The sequence below is a fragment of the Saccopteryx bilineata genome, chromosome 3, assembly GCF_036850765.1.
Source record: "Saccopteryx bilineata isolate mSacBil1 chromosome 3, mSacBil1_pri_phased_curated, whole genome shotgun sequence".
NCBI classification, from domain to species: domain Eukaryota; kingdom Metazoa; phylum Chordata; class Mammalia; order Chiroptera; family Emballonuridae; genus Saccopteryx; species Saccopteryx bilineata.
The window spans coordinates 159,250,374-159,265,621 of NC_089492.1; the positions used below are offsets into that span (position 1 = coordinate 159,250,374).

At 38.5% G+C, this 15,248-nt stretch overlaps 1 protein-coding gene across 3 annotated transcripts in view; it reads right to left on the reverse strand.

The window, feature by feature from the left end:
- Positions 1-6,225: 6,225 nt before the first annotated feature.
- The window catches only part of IL1R2 (interleukin 1 receptor type 2), a 59,817-nt gene continuing 50,794 nt past the window's right edge, over positions 6,226-15,248 (reverse strand). For all 3 annotated transcript variants that reach the window (XM_066267916.1, XM_066267913.1, XM_066267914.1), the window contains exons 8-9: positions 8,312-8,454; positions 6,226-6,407 (exon numbers count right to left, since the gene is read on the reverse strand). In XM_066267916.1, coding sequence (XP_066124013.1) covers positions 6,226-6,407; positions 8,312-8,454 — 325 coding nt within the window. The remainder of the gene's footprint in view (positions 6,408-8,311; positions 8,455-15,248) is intronic.

Genomic DNA, 15,248 nt, shown 5'->3' on the forward strand with positions numbered 1-15,248 from the left:
ATTCACTTGCCCAACACCAGGCACCAGACAAACTGGGACAGCCCCTCGGCCCCAGAGCGATCATTCAGCCTAGCCTGCCCTGAGCCTGCCTCCCCTCCCTACCCTTTCCTTCCATAGAAACCACAGTAAAAGTGGATGCTTCTCTTCACGTCCCCTCCTTCCAGTCACTCTGGTGCTTCCCCATGGTAATGCCCTTCTCTTGGGAACGGTGAGTAACACACCATCTTTTCAGTGACAGTCATCCCCTTATCTATCAGCCTCACCATCCCTGAACAATAATAAAACCTACACTTTAATGCAGTAATTTGGGACAGGAAATAGGGTGATTTTTCATCCCTGAGTATAGCATGGTTTTGCATCCAAATTAATTTCCATGCTGCTCATAATCATTTCTGAGTCTTCTAGGTGCTATATCTACATTGTCCACCATCGGTCTCAGGAAGATTCAGAAAAGTTCATTTGTATCTATTACGAGCAAGCAGCCTCAGACAGGTAAGAGGAACTAGGTTGGTGGGCTGCTCCTCTCCCTCACCGTGGAGCATGGCAGCTCCCTAGTTAGCCACAGGCTGGTTGGAGTCCCTAAGGCCAAGAGAACAAAAACATGGAAAATACTGTAAGGGATAAGAACACTAGGGTTCCATTTCTTGTGTTCAGTTCCCTGTAAAGGGACCCCCCTATTAGAGTCACTCTTGTCCCCACACAGATTCCAGCTGCCTCTTTGGTGACTTTGGAGAGAAATCCAAAATGTGTAGCTGAGCTTCTCAGCAGCCAGCTTGCCCCACTCCCCCAACAGCAGGCATTTGCCTGGTTCCTTCCTGTGTTCTCTCCAAGCCACAGCCCAGCAGGGGCCAGCTGTTCTCCAGCCATGTGGAGTTCTGGACTTTGGTATTAGGAACTCCTGTGTTGCTGCACATCTAAACCACACTCTCTACAATGTAGTTCCACTAAATGAGCCTCTGCTTACTCATCTCGAAAATGTGGGTTACAGTAGTCACCTTGTAGACTTTTTTGAGGATTAAATGGAATAAAACATATAAATTATTCCCATTATAGAGGCTTAAATGTTGATTTCCTCTTCTTCCTTCTTGCTTTTTTTTTCTCCCATATTGAAAACTTTCTCTCCCCTGGTTGTTGCAGCTGAGTAGATCCTGACCCACACCCAACACGTCAGCCTCCCTCAGGAGACTGGGAACTGTAAGCTGGGCTGGTTCCGAAGGACCCATGGGCAGCACCTCTAGGAGTTCCTTTGCATTGCATGAGCCTTTGCCTGAAGAAAAATACAGAAGTGGTTTCTGTAGGCACGTCAGGAAAGAGGAGGGCACACCCCACGGCTGAGCGTCCACGCCACCACTGACTGATGGGGTGAGCCCTGGAAGTGGGAGCTCCGGGAGTATACGAGGAGGCTCCTGGCTCCACCGGGGACCTCGGCTGCAGCCCAGGGTAGCAGATGGACAGTGCTCTCTGTGGGGTGACAGTGCGCTTTTGGTGGCCAGTAATAGCAGCAAGGAGCCCCGAAGAGCTGGCACGAGTGGCAGTCGCCAATAGGTAGAAATGACAAGAAGTAAACAACCACAAGAATATGAGGCTTGTGAATGTGTCTAAGCCAGCTAGTGGTGGGAGTCATGGGAATAACCAATACGAGCGTGGGCACCGGGTTAAGAGCAAGGAAATTTAGAAGAGTCCCCCTGGGAACAACATTTGTTGTACGCACAGGCTGACCAGTCCTGGGAAAACCCAAGGAACATGCAGTTTATTTATCTATCTGCTCAGCAGACAGCTCTTAAATCCCTGCTAGGTGGCAAGGTACCACACTAGATGCTGGTGATGTCTCAACAAGAATGGTCCTCCCTGCAGGCCCACACAGTCAGTGCACCATCCCAGCCTTTTTGAAAAACTCTTCTATATTTCTATAGCATATGAAATACTTGAGATATCAAATTTATTTTTTACTGCATAAATTATTGTTGGTACTTGTTTCTGGTGTCCACTGTCATTCCCAGTGAGTTCTTGGAGAGGTCTTGTTTGATTACATAGGTATTTTCCTTTTCCTAGAAGTAATGCATTGCAGTGTGAGGTTGTCAAATGCTATATACTGCCGTGTCCCACCCCCACCCCCAATTTTATCGGGGGAGGTAAAAAACCTCACCTTTAGAGAGTTAAACCAATAGAATCAACATAAAATTAATTAAATTGGCCATATTAAGGAAAGAAACCACCTTGTTGTTTTTTTTTTAATTTGGATGCAGGTGCACAGAATTAGATTAGTCAGAATCCTTATTCAAGACAAGTACTCTTCATTTGTCCATGTGTGGCCTGTTTTGTAATCTGTTTGATAATAAACAATAATAATCCACCAGCCAACATAAGATCTCCCACCTGCCACTAGATGTATTCACTATTCTGAACCTTGGGTTTCTCGCTCCCTTGTTTTGTTGGAATGAGGACAATTTAAGCAATTAAACTTCTACATGTGACCTTTAAATATAGACACATGCATCTATATATAGTTTAAATAGTTTTATTACATATGTGCTTTTCAATATACATAAATATGTATACAGTGTATATATACACAGAGAGAGTGAGAGAGTTTAGTTTTAGTTGTTTTTCACTTTATATATAACAGAGTTATCCTCTAAGATGTATCCATAGTATTGCATGTAGCCACAATTTGTTCATTCTCACTACTGTATAAGATTCCACTATGCTATTATACCTCAGTTTACATACTCATTCTCTTGTCTAGTGGGTACTTGGGTTGTTTCTTTCCCTATGTATTATGGAAATTTTTAAACATAAACAAAAATAAGAGAACAATGTAAGTAACCACATGCACCCCCATCATCAGTGTTGCCACCTGGCCAGTCTTATTTCAGCAATACTCCCACCTAGCACTGGATTATTTTGAAGCAAATCTCAACTATCACCCATAAATATTTTTGTATATCTCTTAGAGAGATAACTCTGTTTTCAAAAATGTAACAATCTCAGTATCACACATGTCCTTTGATATTATCACAAATCCAGGGTCCAAAATGCCCCAGCACCTCTTACTTTTCCTAATAGCATAACCCCACACTTGTGAGTTATGGAGGTGAGAAAATGAGTACAGGGTGTAGTCACAGGGCCTCTAGAAAGTCTTGTGAGTTATGGAGGGGAGAAAATGAGTACAGGATGCAGTCACAGGGCCTCTAGAATGTCTTGTGAGTTATATGGGATAGAAAATGAATACAGGGTGCAGTCACAGGGCCTCTAGAAAGTCTTGTGAGTTATGGGGGGGGAGAAAATGAGTACAGGGTGCAGTCACAGGGCCTCTAGAAAGTCGTTGGCTGTTCTCCTCTGGCTGCTGTCAGTTTGTTTTCTGAGTCATTGCTGAAGCTGCCCAAACCTGAAGCGGGGGAACTCTGAAGAGCCCTGGCAGAGGAGCTCCAGGAAAGAGGGGATAAGAGCCATGAAGCACCTCTTGGGCCAGGAGATCAGAAGGGGGAAGTACCCAGAGCCACTGTGTGAATGTCCCCACTGAGCCCTCCTTCCAGAACCATGTTTCCACCCCCTCAGGGTCAGTTCCTGATTCGATGCTAACAGGCCTCTGCCAACCCTTCTTACTTCCTTCTCCCTGCATATATGCCTAGCAAATAGGCAAGGAAGGAGAAATAAGATAATAGATGGAAAACATAAAAGAGTAAAAAACTGCCCATAATTTTCTTGGTCTAAACCATGGTAGTCAACCTGGTCCCTACCACCCACTAGGGGGCATTCCAGCTTTCATGGAATAGTAAGTTGTTTTATAAAGATTTATTCTGCCAAACTTAGCGAAAATCTGACATAATGTACTTGGTAAGTAATTATTATTATATGCTTTAACTTGCTATAACTCTGCTTTATAAATTTCATAAAGTAAAGTTACTTCCCTACTTTATAAATCACCATTACTGTGGAACCGGTAGGCGGTTAGAAAATTTTACTACTAACAGAGATACAAAAGTGGGTGGTAGGTATAAAAAGGTTGACTACCCCAGCTCTATCTAAACCATAAGACACCAAGTGTTTTCTGCATAGAGCCAGAGAGTAAATATTCCAGACTTTGGTATCTCACTAGTCAACTCTGCCTTTAAAGAGGAAAAGCAGATATAGACAATACATAAACCAGCAGGCGTGGCTGGATTCTAATAAAACTGAATTTACAGAAATAGGGCAGGCTGGATTTGGGCAAAAGGTGATAGTTTGTCAACCTTTAGTATAAAAAAACACAACTATTTTATTTCTGTATATTCCTCCTATATTTTTGTTTGTTAAATACTAGCACTCTAGGGCTTTTCCCTCCATTATTCTTGTTTTTCTGATGGGAAGACTGAGGTACTGTGAGACTAAAGGATTTCCCCAGGATCACAGAGGCTCCCAATGGTGAAGCTTGAACTGAACCCAAGAAATCTGTCTTCAAAATTCTTATTTTTTTTCTAGCTGCAAATTTTACAATTGTTGTACCATATCAATTGAATAAAACAAGATAGAATTCTTCCTTGACATTATAAATATTTCAGTCTCAAAGTCTTGATAATAATTTATCATCAGGGTAATAAGAGTCACTGAACTATTTTGCATATCTATCATTTTCTTTATTGAATTATTTCCTAAGATTAATTCCCAGAAGAAGCATTACTAGGTATCTCTATGATCCTTATAGTGGTGTGATGAGAAGGAGAGAGTTGACATGTGGCATTTGCCAATGTCTAAGGTGTAAATACTCTCACAATGGCCAATTTTAAGCTACCAACATGACATCCCTAAGCAGATTTGGGAAGAAATGCCAGCCACACTTAGATCTTGCAAGAAGGTGCAAGTTGGACCCAGCACCTCACTGGCCTGACACATACTGTCTTTTTATTTCCCAGGGCCAAATTATAAATGGTATATCAGGGTGTGAGAGTGACTGTTTTGACATGACCTTGATAACACCTTTTAAACTGAACAGTGTGCTTTGGTATTTCAAGGTTGCCTTAATTTATATCTCTGATTATTAATTGAAGCAGATTTTCCAGGATTCTTTTATGTGTGTTTCTCCTGCTAATTTCTTACTCACCTTTTTTTTTCATTTATTAGGATTATGATGCTTCTCTTTATCCTGTGAATAACTCCGTATGCTAGAATTATTAATTCCTTGAAGTTGATTGACACAATTTCCTTTACATTTGCTTTTATTATCCTGTCATTCAGAAATTATAACATCAAGCCTGCCCATCTTTACCCTGGTGAGTCTTTTATTGGTAGTGGATACAAGAGAATTCATCCTGGTTTTATTTACTCTACAAATATCTGTTACATGCCAATATATGGCAGGCAGGATTCAAGGTCATAAGAATGCAGCCATGACCAAAACAACATATATGCCTCCACAGAGCTCTCATTCCAATGGGAAAAGCAAATGGAAATTAAGCAAGTGAATATATAATGGCAGGTCCGGTGGTGCTAAGAGCTTTGATGACAGGGGTGCCTTAGAAGGGCCTCTGGGAAGTTACATTGGAACAAAGACTTGCATGGGTCAAAGAATAAGCCATGCTAATTTTCCTGCAATTTTATTTTTTAAAAGAATTTAAATGGAAGCTTTTTGGTATATAAGATGCTCTGATTGTTTTTTCCAATGTGGATGTTTCCTTTCTTTTTAATTTCAGAAGCTTTAATATGAGATTAAGTCTATTTCTTAGTTCACCAATATGTTCTAATGTGTATTTTTCTGACAGTCTACTTTATTTTAGTTGCTAGTTTTTAGGCTATCCATTTGAAAAATTTGCCAATTCATGATGATGATTCTTCTTTAGCATTTCTAAACCATCCTTTCCAGTCTCAAAATGAAATTTCACCTTCCCAAAGAGGCAAACTATGTCTTAACTATCATTCTATAATATTTCCCATAGAGCAGAGCCAAAATAGACTTTTACTACATTTTTGTTAAATGATGCATAAGCGAATTTCAAACTCATTTAGATGTTTTTAACTCTTTTCAGGTCTCTGAGTACCTCACTCATAAATAGGTTAAAAGTGGCAGAGAGCTACTCACCTCACCCATTTTGCTCCTGTCATTGTTTTAGAACAAATTTCATATTAATACTTCAGCCCTTTACTATAAATCTACTGCAAACACAGCGGCTTCGTTAAACACATAAGAAAAAGAACAGGGTCCCTCAAAAAAGCAGAGCCACTTTATAAATAAAAAATCCTGAATTTGAATTATTTTAGTTCCTTTATTTTACTTGGATAGGATTGAAAATCTCGAGGGCCAGTCTTTAATGCCGTCAAACCATATGCTTTTCCAGTTCTGTGTTTACGCCATCTGTGAATCCATATTCCCCCCAAAACCAGGAAGACCAATGCAAGAGGGGCCAGTGCAATCCCCCAGGAGAAGGTGGCAGCTGTGGGAAGAACAGAGTTATGTCAGGGGTCAGATGTTCTCTCAGCATCCAGCAGAATACAATGTAGTGCAGGTTTAGAAGGAGGAAAGTCACTGCAGTTTGTTTTTCTTAATATATGTGCATTAATTTTCAGAATGTGTGTCCCTGACACCAAGATCAGGGATATTTGAGAATGATATTTGTAGCATTAGGGAAACAAGCAAAATCAAACATTTCATCAGAGAGAAACAAGGCAGAGCGGAGGCAGGTTTCTAGGAGCTAACTTTATTTCACCCAATGAGTAGTGTGCAGGAAGATGCCCTCTGGTCGGGTCTCAACTAGCCAGCTCACTGTGACAGGTGCAGGGTGAAATTGGTCCCTTCTCGATAAGCATGGGTGTAATGAGGATTCAATAAAGTTACAAAGGAAAAGAAAGCAAACTTTGAAAGAAATTTTAGGTGCCAAGATTATTGCTCAGATCCGGCTATTCTACTCCTCTGTGCTATAAAAATATAGGAAGAAACTGTGAATAAAAGTTAACAAGTAAACACAAGAACATGAATGTTACTAGACACATTGATGATGGGGCCTGAATTTCACACATTAATGCTACTATTTATTATAGTCTGTCTAAGCATCCAGGAACAACATCTCAGATTCTTTTTCACTGGGTGATTCTTACATCCTAAAATCTAACAAGGCTCTAAATGAGCGATGCTTCAACTTTCTGAGCAGGCGTTTGAATGCACATCTCCATCCTCTGCTGTCAGTCATGGCCAGTCCAGCAAGAGGACAAGGCTTGTGTTACAGAAATAAAGGTTCCCAGCAAAAAGACCAGAAAACCACAGGTTCCTTTGGGTCACTAACTTGAACTCCAACAGATTCTGCTTTCTGTGGATTCTTCCATTTCCAAGTCTGAACTACCACCAACCCTTTCATGGAAATTATCTGAAGTATCAGCTTTTGTATACATATCTGAGGATGATGGTGCTCGAAACAATATAAAAGAGCCTGCTCAGTGATCTTTTTGGCCTTAACCCTGGAGAATTTGACTGGAAAGCTCTGGGGTGAGCCCGAGGATCTTTATTTTCAACAAATGACCCAAGTAAATGTTGCTGGGCAGCACACAGATTTCTTTTTGGAGGAAAGCTGTGTCATGTCCTTCTCTGCCCTGAGATTTAACCAGATCCTCAGCTTTCTGATTAGAAGTATGTTTGTAGCTGCCTCCCAGCAAACATGGAGACTAGGGAGCAGACAGTGCTCCCTAGGGCAGCAGGTATGATGAGACTACAGCTGGATATGACTTTGGGTTGTCCGTTGTTACCCTCTGAGGCTGCAAACAGACAGTACGTGTGTCTCCCTTTCCTCCTCAGTGCTTAATTAAGAAGTCAAGTGTTCAGAATGATAACGTGGGTTTTTCTTTTCTTCTTTTTAAAATATCCTTATGTGAGCACTGGGTTGATTTGTCTTTCACTTTATCTCCTGTTAACTGATGATTATAACCCTAAAGCTACTTTGTGCCCTGAATATTTCCAAGTCCCCAGCTCTTGGAGGATAAAGTTTCTCCACTTCAGAGTAAAGGATGTCCCACCTATCTCAAGGGGTCTTAAGGGACAGCTGGTCCTGCTGAGCCAGGAAGAACCACAAAAGGACACAGGGTTTCTTAAGAGTTTATCAAAGAACTATTTTATCTACTTTCCAAAAATCAGCTTGCTATTTAAATTTTTATTTTACTTTAATCTCCCATAGCCAGCCTCCACCTTACCAAAAAGATTAATCATAAAACATTAGAGATTTTTCCTCAGTGCTCTAACAATAGGAACATACAAGACTTGCTAAATCATTACCTGGAGAAGCAGCAGCCTTGTCCAGCACCCATAAAACAGTGAACATGTCTTTCCCTTCAAAGTCCCCAGAATACATACCTTCTTTGACTGTGGTATGTAGCATCTGAAAACTCAGTGTATTACGAACAACACATTTAAAATCCGTGGTCAAATCCTCTCTTATGACTGGACCAAAAATCAATGGCACTTCAATGTAGTTCTCATTATTTTCTGAGTATTCCCTGAGTGAGAAAACATTCACTTAGACATGGCAAATCAAATGTGAGCCTCTTTTTATCACATGGACATCCAAACATTCTCAATGGAAAGATCCACTGTAATTCACGAACTGAAAAACAAAATAACAAGCTTAGCTAATAGAACAGCCCAGATAGAAGATAGGATTAGTGAAATAGAAGACAAGCAACTTGAGGCACAACAGAGAGAAGAAGAAAGAGACTAAAAATAATAAAAAACGAGAAAGCCCTACAGGAATTGTCTGACTCCATCAGAAAGAATAACATAAGAATAATAGGTATATCAGAGGGAGAAGAGAAAGAAAATGGAATAGAGAATATACTCAAACAAATAATAGACGAGAACTTCCCAAGCCTGTGGAAAGAACTAAAGCCTCAAATTCAAGAAGCAAACAGAACACCGAGTTTTCTTAACCCCAACAAACCCACTCCAAGACACATCATAATGAAGATGACACAAACCAATGACAAAGAAAAAATTCTCAAGGCAGCCAGGGAAAAGAAGAATACAACATATAAAGGAAGACCTATTAGATTATCATCAGATTTCTCAGCAGAAACTCTACAAGCTAGAAGAGAGTGGACCCCAATATTCAAAGCCCTGAAAGAGAGAAACTTTCAGCCAAGAATACTATACCCATCAAAGCTATCCTTCAAGTATTAAGGAGATATAAAAACATTCACAAATACAGAAAAGATGAGAGAATTTATCAACAGAAAGCCCCCACTCCAGGAAATACTAAAGGGGGTTTTCCAACCAGATTCAAAGAACAAAAGAAAACAAAACCACAAGTAACAGCTCCACCAAGAAAACAATAAAACCAAACTTCAACTGTGACAACAAAAGAAAAAAAAGGGGGGGAGAAAAGATGGAGATTAACAGTAGCAAAGGACGATGAAGCGCAGAAATACTCATAAGAAAGGGTACTACAATGAATATGGTAGGTACCCTTTTCATTACTTAATGGTAACCACCCTTGAAAAAACCACCACAAAAACACTTGAATTAAAAAAGGTAGCAACAGAAGAAAGAAGTATGGAATACAAACAAACAAAAACAAACAACAGAAAAACAAAAGAGAAGAATCAAAACTAACAGAAAGCAATTTATAAAATGGCAATAGGGAACCCACAAGTGTCAATAATTACACTAAATGTAAATGGATTAAACTTACCAATAAAAAGACACAGAGTAGCAGAATGGATTAAAAAAGAAAATCCAACTGTATGCTGCCTACAAGAAACTCATCTAAGCATCAAGGATAAAAACAAATTCAAAGTGAAAGGCTAGAAAACAATACTCCAAGCAAACAACACCCAAAAAAAAGCAGGTGTAGCAATACTCATATCTGATAATGCTGACTAAAAGACATAAAAAGTACTCAAAGACAAAAATGGTCATTTCATAATGATTAAGGGGACACTGAATCAAGAAGACATAACAATCCTTAATATGTATGCACCAAACCAAGGAGCACCAAAATATATAAGACAGCTACTTATTGACCTTAAAATGAAAACTGACAAAAATACAATCATACTTGGAGACCTCAATACACCGCTGACGGCTCTAGATCGGTCATCCAAACAGAAAATCAATAAAGATATAGTGGCCTTAAACAAAATACTAGAACACCTGGATATGATAGACATCTACAGGACACTTCATCCCAAAGCGACAGAGTATACATTTTTCTCTAGTGTACATGGAACATTCTCAAGAATTGACCATATGTTGGGCCACAAAGACAATATCAGCAAATTTAGAAAAATTGAAATTGTACCAAGCATATTCTCTGATCATAAAGCCTTGAAACTAGAATTCAACTGTAAAAAAGAGGGGGGAAAACCCACAAAATTGTGGAAACTAAACAACATACTTCTAAAAAATGAATGGGTCAAAGAAGAAATAAGTGCAGAGATCAAAAGATATATACAGACAAATGAAAATGAAAATACGACATATCAGAATCTCTGGGATGCAGCAAAAGCAGTAATAAGAGGAAAGTTCATATCACTTCAGACCTATATGAACAAACAAGAGAGAGCCGAAGTGAACCACTTAACTTCACACCTTAAGGAGCTAGAAAAAGAAGAACAAAAACAACCCAAAAACAGCCGAAGAAAGGAGATAATAAAAATCAGAGCAGAAATAAACGAAATAGAGAACAGAAAAACTATAGAAAAAATCAATAAAACAAGGAGCTGGTTCTTTGAAAAGATCAACAAAATTGACAAACCCTTGGCAAGACTCACTAAGGAAAAAAGACACAGGACTCAAATAAATAAAATCCAAAATGAAAGAGGAGAAATCACCACAGACATCATAGATATACAAAGAATTATTGTAGAATACTATGAAAAACTATATGCCACCAAATACAACAATCTAGAAGAAATGGATAAATTCCTAGAACAATACAACCTTCCTAAACTGAGTCATGAAGAAGCAGAAAGACTAAACAGACCGATCAGCAGGGAAGAAATAGAAAAAAACTATTAAAAACCTACCCAAAAATAAAAGTCCAGGCCCAGACGGTTATACTAGTGAATTCTATCAAACATTCAAAGAAGACTTGGTTCCTATTCTATTCAAACTCTTCCAAAAAATTGAAGAAGAAGCAATACTTCCAAACACATTTTATGAGGCCAACATAACCCTTATACCAAAACCAGGCAAGGATGCCACAAAGAAAGAAAACTACAGACCAATATCTCTAATGAATACAGATGCTAAAATACTAAACAAAATACTGGCAAATCGAATACAACAACATATTAAAAAAATAATACATCATGATCAAGTGGGATTCATCCCAGAATTTCAAGGATGGTTCAACATACGTAAAACGGTTAACGTAATACACCATACCAACAAAACAAAGAACAAAAACCACATGATCTTATCAATAGACGCAGAAAAGGCTTTTGATAAAATACAACACAATTTTATGTTGAAGACTCTCAACAAAATGGGTATAGAAGGAAAATATCTCAACATGATAAAGGCCATATATGATAAACCATCAGCCAACATCATATTAAATGGCGTAAAACTGAGGACTTTCCACCTTAAATCAGGAAAAAGACAGGGTTGTCCACTCTCTCCACTCTTATTTAACGTGGTGCTAGAAGTTCTGGCCAGAGCAATCAGACAAGACAAAGAAATAAAAGGCATCCATATTGGAAAAGAAGAAGTAAAGGTATCACTTTTTGCAGATGATATGATCCTATACATCGAAAACCCAAAGGACTCCACAAAAAGATTACTAGAAACAATAAACCAATACAGTAAGGTTGCAGGATACAAAATTAACATACAAAAGTCCATAGCCTTTCTATATGCCAACAATGAAATATTAGAAAACAAACTCAAAAAAATAATCCCCTTCACGATTGCAACAAAAAAAATAAAATACCTAGGAATAAACATAACAAAGAATGTAAAGGACCTATATAATGAAAACTACAAGGCATTGCTAAGAGAAATAAAAAAAGACACAATGAGATGGAAAAATATTCCTTGTTCTTGGATAGGAAGAATAAATATAATTAAAATGGCCATATTACCCAAAGTAATATATAAATTTAATGCAATTCCCATCAAAATTCCTATGACATTTTTTAAAGAAATGGAACAAAAAATCATAAGATTTATATGGAACTATAAAAAACCCCGAATAGCCAAAGCAATCCTAAGGAAAAAGAATGAAGCTGGGGGCATTACAATACCTGACTTTAAACTATATTATAGGGCCACAATAATCAAAACTGTATGGTATTGGCAGAAAAATAGACACACAGACCAATGGAACAGAATAGAAAGCCCAGAAATAAAACCACATATATATGGTCAAATAATCTTTGATAAAGGGGCCAACAACACAAAATGGAGAAAAGAAAGCCTCTTCAACAAATGGTGTTGGGAAAACTGGAAAGCCACATGCAAAAGAATGAAACTCGACTACAGCCTGTCCCCGTGTACTAAAATTAATTCAAAATGGATCAAAGACCTAAATATAAGATCTGAAACAATAAAGTACATAGAAAAAGACATAGGTACTAAACTCATGGACCTGGGTTTTAAAGAACATTTTATGAACTTGACTCCAATGGCAAGAGAAGTGAAGGCAAAGATAAATGAATGGGACTACATCAGAATAAAAGTTTTTGCTCAGCAAGAGAAACTGATATCAAAATAAACAGACAGCCAACTAAATGGGAACTGATATTTTCAAACGACAGCTCAGATAAGGGCCTAATATCCAAAATTTACAAAGAACTCATAAAACTCAACAACAAACAAACAAACAAACAATCCAATAAAAAAATGGGAAGAGGACATGAACAGACACTTCTCCCAGGAAGAAATACAAATGGCCAACAGATATATGAAAAGATGCTCAGCTTCATTAGTTATTAGAGAAATGCAAATCAAAACTACAATGAGATACCACCTCACCCCTGTTAGATTAGCTATTATCAACAAGACGGGTAATAGCAAATGTTGGAGAGGCTGTGGAGAAAAAGGAACCCTCATTCACTGTTGGTGGGACTGTAAAGTAGTACAACCATTATGGAGGAAAGTATGGTGGTTCCTCAAAAAACTGCAAATAGAACTACCTTATGACCCAGCAATCCCTCTACTGGGTATATACCCCAAAACCTCAGAAACATTGATACGTAAAGACACATGTAGCCCCATGTTCATTGCAGCACTGTTCACAGTGGTCAAGACATGGAAACAACCAAAAAGCCCTTCAATAGAAGATTGGATAAAGAAGATGTGGCACATATACACTATGGAATACTACTCAGCCATAAGAAATGATGACATCAGATCATTTACAGCAAAATGGTGGGATCTTGATAACATCATACGGAGTGAAATAAGTAAATCAGAAAAAAACAAGAACTACATGATTCCATACATTGGTGGAATATAAAAACAAGACTAAGAGACATGGACAAGAGAGTGGTGGTTACCAGGGGTGGGGGGAGGGAGGACGCAGGAGGGAGGAAGGGAGAGAGTTAGGGGGAGGGGGAGGGGCACAGAGAAAACTAGACAGAGGGTGACAGAGGACAATCTGACTCTGGGTGAGGGGTATGCAACATAATTCAATGACAAGATAACCTAGACATGTTTTCTTTGAATATATGTACCCTGAATTATTAATGTCATCCCATTAACATTAATAAAAATTTATATATATAAAAAAAAAAGAAAGATCCATTGTGCTTTTACTGATTTCAAGATTAAGAAGATAGGGGCACTTGCCATAATATTTGTTACTTATTTGGAAGAATTTCTAAGCCTTTTTCTGAAGATAGGAGTGACACTGAATATGCTGGTCATTATAACAGTACACTTGTTACAAGGGGAACTTACAGGCCTGACCTGTGGTGGCGCAGTGGATAAAGCGTCAACCTGGACTGCTGAGGTCGCCAGTTCAAAACCCTGGGCTTGCCTGGTCAAGGCACATATGAAAGTTGATGCTTTTTGTTCCTCCCCCACTTCTCTCTCTCTCTCCCTCTCCCTCTCTCTCTCCTCTAAAATGAATAAATAAATAAATAAATAATTTTTAAAAGTCACCATTTAAAAAAAGGGTGGGGGACTTACAGGAGCCAGCTTACTTTCAACAATGGAAAATTTCATTTTTTAAAGGCCCTTCATGAACAAAGAGCTCATCATGGGACTAGAGATGTCTCATTTGGGGAAACTTGACTGTATCACCAGCAAATCATTTGCATATTGAAGGGTAGAGAGTTTCCAGGAATCCAGTTTTCTCCAGTGTCCCCTCTTCTCATGTCCCCCACCAATTCTCACTCTGGAAAGTCAAGTCAGAGCACAGAGCTGCAGATGGTCAGGGAGGAGGACTCAGCATAACTGCTGTTTGTAATGCTAAGGGAATCTGAAGGTGCTTTGCTATCTGCCAGTATGAATAAAAATGGATCCATGAGGACTTTTTTTTAGTTTACTGGAGAAAAACAGGCTCCTTTAGTAAATGAATAGTATGAGTAAGCTGACAATGGGGCCTGTTAGTTTCACAATAAGGATATAAGCACACAATTGTACTAACCACACATAATTTTTATACATTCAGTTGCATCAGAAAGACCTTTTTTTGATAGGTCTTTCAAAAGAGTCAAAAATTTGGCAAGCCAAAGTTCAGGCTAATTCAGAGGATTGAAACCATAATTTTAAAAATCCATACTTTATAGTTTGAAACACTGAATGGTCTCCCTTCCTGCCACGGAAATGGTTTCCATATAAAAGGCCTGGTTGTTCTACATTCAAAATGAGGGAACATTTTCCAGAGATGAATGTTTATGAGAACAGATCTTACATTTAATATTAACCATCCTTGGCAATGTGGCAGCCCAGAATTCCCTAAGAAACAGAAAAGTCTCTTGGATACTCAGAATCTTTTTATCCCTTTGAGTAGTGAGGTTTTTTTCATGCTCGCTGACCCCCGGGGGTGAGAGGTTTTTTTCAAAAAATGAAATTAGTTACAGTTACAGTTTTATTAACTTAAAATCATGTTTGCTTGATATCCAATTTATGGAAACAAGAAGAAAATACATTTGCCTTTTTTAATGTAGTCTTACACATTTTTAAAATAAAAATTTTTGTACAATCGTACTCTAGACGGTCAAGAGGCACGAGGATGTACATGAATGTACTACTCAAAGGGCTAAGGGTTTTTGAAAATGTCTGATACTCAGATTGCAGAGTGGGAAATGGAACCATATTAACTACAAAGTAGTTTTTAATTGCA